Source organism: Erythrolamprus reginae, chromosome 3 (genome assembly GCF_031021105.1).
Source record: "Erythrolamprus reginae isolate rEryReg1 chromosome 3, rEryReg1.hap1, whole genome shotgun sequence".
NCBI lineage: Eukaryota > Metazoa > Chordata > Lepidosauria > Squamata > Dipsadidae > Erythrolamprus > Erythrolamprus reginae.
This window is the reverse complement of record NC_091952.1, coordinates 113218654-113224938: the sequence shown is the minus strand read 5'-3', so window position 1 is coordinate 113224938 and position 6285 is coordinate 113218654. Positions and strand designations below refer to the sequence as shown.

At 40.6% G+C, this 6285-nt stretch overlaps 1 protein-coding gene across 1 annotated transcript; it reads left to right on the top strand.

Moving 5' to 3' along the window:
• The first annotated feature begins 245 nt into the window (after positions 1–245).
• Positions 246–5440, top strand: ZNF281 (zinc finger protein 281). Its single transcript, XM_070746391.1, is given in 2 exon segments — positions 246–521; positions 523–5440. Coding segments are annotated over 2 exon segments (2718 nt in total). The 5' UTR covers positions 246–377; the 3' UTR covers positions 3097–5440.
• The last annotated feature ends 845 nt before the right edge of the window (positions 5441–6285 follow it).

Sequence of the window (6285 nt, the reverse complement as noted above, 5' to 3'; positions counted from 1 at the left end):
AGGCCTTCCAGGGGGCTCTGCTAATTCCATTGTGGCGATATTTTTAACTGGAGGCGGCGGCCGTCAGGAGGGAGCAGCGGCGGCGGCGGCGGCGGCGGCGGGACGAGGTTGGGCCGGGTGGGGCCGAGCGGCTACGAAGGATGCGCCCGGCTGTCGGCGGCCGTGACTGGCGGACTAACGAGTGTTAAAAGCACGGGACGCGAAAGAGAGCGGGCCGGCCGGCCAGCCGGCGGGTGAGTGAGTGAGTCAAAAGCGAGCGGGGCGAGCGATCGGCGCAGCTTCGGTCTCCGGCAGCAGAAGCAGCCCCTGCGGGCCGCGCCTCCTCCTGTTTTCTCTTCCCCGGCTTTGCGGCTCCCCTTCCTATCCGCGAGCAGAATATGAAACTCGGCAGCGGCTTCCTGAGCGGCGGCGGCGGCGGCGGTTCTTCCAAGAGGACGGCGATGGAGCCCACCTTCCCCCCCAGCATGGTCATGTTCAATCACCGCCTGCCGCCAGTCACCAGTTTCACTCGGCCGGCCGCGCCCCCCGCAGCATTGTGGGTTACCTTCTGCCTCGGCTACCGCCACAGCAGCCTCCTCCTCTTCATCGTCCTCTTCGTCTTCCTCGGCCGCTGATACGCCTGCCCATCCGCCGCCTCCTCACCCTCAGGGCATGACTTTCAAGAAAGAGCCGACGGGAGGGTTTCCTCTCACTGCCACCTCCTCCTCCTCGTCCCAGAGGAGCTCCTGGGGTTTCTTTCATTCCTTGGTGAACATCAAACAGGAGAAGCCCAGCGACCAAGAAGAGGAAGAGCAGCAGCACCACCAGCAACACCATCACCACCACCACCATCATCATTATGGGGGTCTCTTTGGCATAGCTGGGGAGGAGAGGCATCCCACACTTGGTGTTGGTGGAGGAGGTGGAGTTGAAGGGGCCAACCAGAGTGTGATCCAGGACCTCAGTCTTTTTCACCACCTCCATCATCATCCCCATAGAGGAGATTTGCTACTGGGCATCAGAAGCAGTGGTGAAGTAAGTGCTGCTGGCTCAGATGACCATAAACAGGATGCCCAGGCCAAGAAGGTGAAGAGGCCAAAATCAGAATCTCAGGGAAATAAAGCCAAGAAGAAGCCGAGCACTTCAGCCAAGGCCCTCGTGGCAGGAGATGGAGAGGCTGCCATGCTGTCCCCTAGCCAGAAACCTCATGTCTGTGAACACTGTAATGCTGCCTTCAGAAGCTCCTATCATCTGCGCAGGCATGTGCTTATCCATACTGGTGAGAGGCCTTTCCAGTGTAGTCAGTGTAACATGGGTTTCATTCAAAAGTATTTGCTTCAAAGGCACGAAAAAATCCACAGTAGGGAGAAGCCATTTGGATGTGACCAATGCAGTATGAAGTTCATCCAGAAGTATCACATGGAGAGGCACAAGAGAACGCACAGCGGAGAAAAGCCATACAAATGTGAAACCTGTCAGCAGTATTTTTCAAGAACTGATAGACTTTTGAAGCACAGACGTACATGTGGAGAAGCCATAGGGAAAGCAGGTGCTGGAATGGATCCTGGGCCATCAAATCATAGCATGGGCAACTTGTCTATGTTGTCTCAGGGAAATACAGGTTCATCAAAGAGAAAAAGCAAAGCAAAATGTATACCCACTGAAAACAAAGAACATAAAAGTAGTCATAAAATATCTGAATCTCAAATTGCATCCAATATGTCCTTGCAGAATTACGCAGTAGAAATTCCAATAGTGTCTTCCAGTGGCGGCTTGATTGGCACTGGGTTGGAAGAGCTACAGAAAAAGGTGCCAAAATTAATTTTTAAAAAAGGAAACCGGAAAAGTGCAGATAAGAGCTTCCTTAATTTTATGTCACCGTTGCCAGACCTCCTTGGTCAGAAGCAGTTTTCTGGAAAACCAAGTAGCTCTCTTGGCCTAGTTGCAAATTCTAGTGTAGATGCTATTGGCCTTCTTCAAGCGGCAAGTGGCAAATCAGGTCAAATAAGTAGCAATTACGATGATGCCATGCAGTTCTCAAAGAAAAGAAGATATTTGCAAACCGCCAGCAGTAACAGTGCCTTTTCTATAAATGTTGGGCATATGGCCTCCCAACCGTCTGTTATTCAGTCTGCAGGGGTAAGTGTTATGGACAATGAGACCCCATTATCTCTTATTGACCAAGCATCTCTTAATGCTGAAATCAAATCTTGTCATGATAAGTCTGGCATTCCTGATGAAGTCTTGCAAAGTCTTCTAGATCAGTACTCTCACAAATCAGAAGGCCAGAAAGAAGATCCCTTCAGCATTACTGAACAGCGTGTGGACTTGCAATCTTCAGGAGAGCATACAGAGATGGTTCAAGAGGAGAACCTGAGCCCCAGCTCCCAGGCAGCTTCAAATGACAAAGCGAGCATGTTGCAAGAATACTCAAAATACCTCCAACATGCTTTTGAAAGAACAACCAATAGCACTGGTTTTGCTTTTGGTCCCAGTTTCCAATTTGTAAGTTTATCTTCAAGCCTTCATAACCATACTTTGTTTCCAGATAAACAAGTATACACTACGTCCCCACTTGATTGTGGTTTCAGCCAATCTGTTACCTCAGTGTTGCCATCTGCATTGTCAAAGCCTCCTTTTGGGATGTTGCTTGGATCTCAGCAGGGTTTTTATTTGTCTGCTTTGGAGGCAACCCATCAACAGTTGACTCCTTCACAAGAACTTGATGACCTGATAGATTCTCAAAAAAGCATAGACACTTCATCAGGCTATCATTCTACACCTCAAAAACTGAATAGCCAGAAGGAACAAAAAACCCTAGAAACTTCAACAAGCTTTCCCATTCCATCTCAGGAGCTAGCTAACCAGATAGATCCTCAGAAGGACCTAGAACATAGAGCAACATATCAAATAGAGACCTTTGCACAAGCATTTGGTTCTCAGTTTAAGACGGGCAGCAGGGTGCCAATGACTTTTATTGCTAACTCTAATGGAGAAGTGGACCATAGAGTAAGGACTTCAGTATCAGATTTCTCAGGGTATTCAAATATAATGTCTGATGTTAGTGAGCCATGTAGTACAAGAGTAAAGACCCCAACTAGCCAAAGTTATAGGTAGAGTTTCAAGTATGACTAGGCTTAGGGGGTGATCTTAATGTGTTAGTTTTATTTTGATAACACCGCCATTGGAATGTTTCTACATGATCCTAATACAAATAATGTAACACGCCCTTTCAATGCAACTTTTCATATTTAGTTTTGTTAATATAATTTTAGATTGGTTTATATTATGATTTTTAATCAGATCAATAGACATTATAGTTTGCATTTTTGTCTTTATGTGACAGTGTTTAGCAATCAAACTTACTTAACTTAGATTGTCAGGGAATAGCCCAAAAATTGCAATTGCAAAAAAGAAAAAAAACCTAAAAACCAAGACAAAAAAAAATCACTTTTGTTTTAGGATTAAGATTATGTTAAATGCTTTACTCTCAGGAAAATGTAATGAAGCAAGGAGATTCTGTACACTGTTGGTATATTGGAGTTTTGAATTTACAAATAAGTGGTAACTCTATTCTACCATTTAACAAAAGGTTCTAAGACATTGCAAATTGCTGTCTTGTATCTGGGTGATATAAAATTCTGAGAATTTAGCTGCCTAAAGCTTGTTTATAGTTTTTAACATACTACTTTACTTCTTTTTCCAGAGGATAATGCCCATTCCATATGTTTAGGGTAGCTACTCTCAGATCCTTGGTATGTTTCCTGGAATGATAGCTTTAAGAAAAATAATGTCCATTCTCCTTCCTCCCTGTCCCTAGAAGATTATAATTCTGTAAAGAGATATTAATAGTATAATCTATAAGAGGATTATTCAAGTAGTAATTTCATGTCATTGTAGCTCCAAATTCAAATTACAGTAATAATTTATATATACTTTGGAATGCATTATTTATTATATATTTTTAAAAATCCGTTCAATTGGCCTCTAACTTTTTATTTCTCTTTGCTCATTTTTAAAAACATCTTAAGCTGTCTTTTTACTCATCTGTTTTCTATACCAAGTTTGTTTGCCAATATTGTGATAATTTTTTTCTTGTCCCTTAGTTTAACAGCTGGAATTTTAGAAAAGATACATTCCAGAAGATGACATAATATTATGTACTTTCAGATGTCTCATGACGTCAGGAGTTAAACAATGGAATACCCCCCTTTATTTTAGAAGTCTATAAAGTTTTCTATATAAGATACAATAAATAACAATTAGTTGTACATAGAGAAGTCTCCCAGTATGCATTGGGATTTGCATCCACAAACTGTCTTGAATTTTGGGGTTGGCTTCAGATTACGTGTGGGTTTTAAGGATGTTTAGAAAACTTTACAGGCTTGGGTCATGAGACTTTACTTGGCCTTGTACTCAGAGATTGGCCTCAACATATGAACCATGTGACAGGTACCTATGTGGTCTCTTGTAGCCAGAAACTTTAAGGAATTTGTTGCTCAAATTAATGTATATTTTGTGGTACATTATTTATGATATGTGAATCTTGATTAAAGCCTGTGAAGCCACAAAAACCCAGAGAACTTAGTGGCTAGTTTAAAACTGCTAAAGAGCAGTTGCACTGTCCAGAACCACTTTTTTTGCAGATTTTTTAAAAAAAATAGTTTTTAAATGTAATTTTGGTGATGTTTTTGCAGATTTTTAAAATGTACTTTTGGTGATACTTCTGCCTTAGGGGCTTTCAGAAGGCAGAAAAATACCAGTGGTTGTTTGCGGTCTTATTGTGTAATTGGCCTGTTTCAGGTGTTCATGTATAATAAAGTGATTAACATTGTGCAAGTGTAAAACACTTCAGTTATGAAGATGTATTACAAAAACTATAAATTCCTAAATTGTTACAGAATGCTAAATATACCCATTTTTTCCTCTTCCTTCCTACCAAATCAACTTGAACACTTCACCAAATGAGACATCACCTTATTACTAATGCGTAATTAATTAAATCTCATTTAAGTATATATATATATATATTTGATAATGTATTTCCCGTCCTTCAAATTAGTGCTGTTAATTTCCCCTGCCATCTAGTTATAGAGCACAATTTATCATCAAGGGATGGAATATATCTTAACCACTGTGTAGTTCTGCTATGGGTTTTTCTTTGTCTTTTGGGGTATTTTGTTCCAGTACAGTTATTTTTCTTTATATTGTGTGTACTGGATAGTGTGGATAGGGATTGTTTGCTTTAGACTGTGACCAATTAAAATGCTGTTCACACAACTAAGGAAAGAAGATGCCATTGTATTATCCATCCAGCTACACCTCTGGCTTTGTCAAGACAATTCCATAAAATGCTTGAAACTAAACGCTGGAACAAAAGAAGAATAACTTGCTTGCTTTTGAAAGGTATTTTTATTGTAAAACTTCTTTAGGTGAACAATAAAAACACAGTTTTTCATTATTTTGAGCTTTAAATTATTTATCTTTCTTTATATGGATTAGGCTTATTTCTTTGGAGATGCTTTTCAAATGAATGAAGTATTAACAGTATTAACAATATTAGATTACTTACAGTAAATGGTACAATTTGACATATTTAGAATACTGAGCAGTGTTAGCAATGATTTGGTTTTATTTTAGTAGCCCTGGAATTCTGTTGGAGAGTTGGATGTCAATTGGATATAATACAGTAATGCATTACTGTATTATATCCAATTGACATCCAACTCTCCAACAGAATAAAACCAAATCAGCACAGTTTTACATGTTAGGTTAAATCAAGGTTTATTTTAACCATTAATTGTTGAATTATGATCAGATATTTATTAGAGAACCAGAAGCCTAATTCAACTTCACCTGTTTTCCTAAACCCAGCAGAAAATTGAAGGATTTTGGCTTTTAAAAAAGCTATTTTAAATATTAATATCCAGAGGAATTCCTAGCCTGGGTAGAATTTAATTGTACCTTCCGCAGCATATTACTCTCCATGAAGCGCTGTGGCAACTCTGCTACGCTAGTTAGAACCAGGCCAACACAAGAAGTTAGGGACACTCAAAGAGCACTTCCTTTGTTGTGAAAATGAAATGCTGTTTTGAAAACTGACACAACTCTGCTAATGAACCCAATGAACTACTCATGACTCAGCAACTTTTATTTTCCAAATTTGATAAGGACAGGTTCAAAGGTGGAGATAAATAGAAAAGTATGGGGAGGGCACCAGAAGTTACTCATTGCACGATACTTACACATTTTTCTTATAGTAGCTCCTATGTACTATTCTATAATTCTTGCAACCGTTGGTTAAAA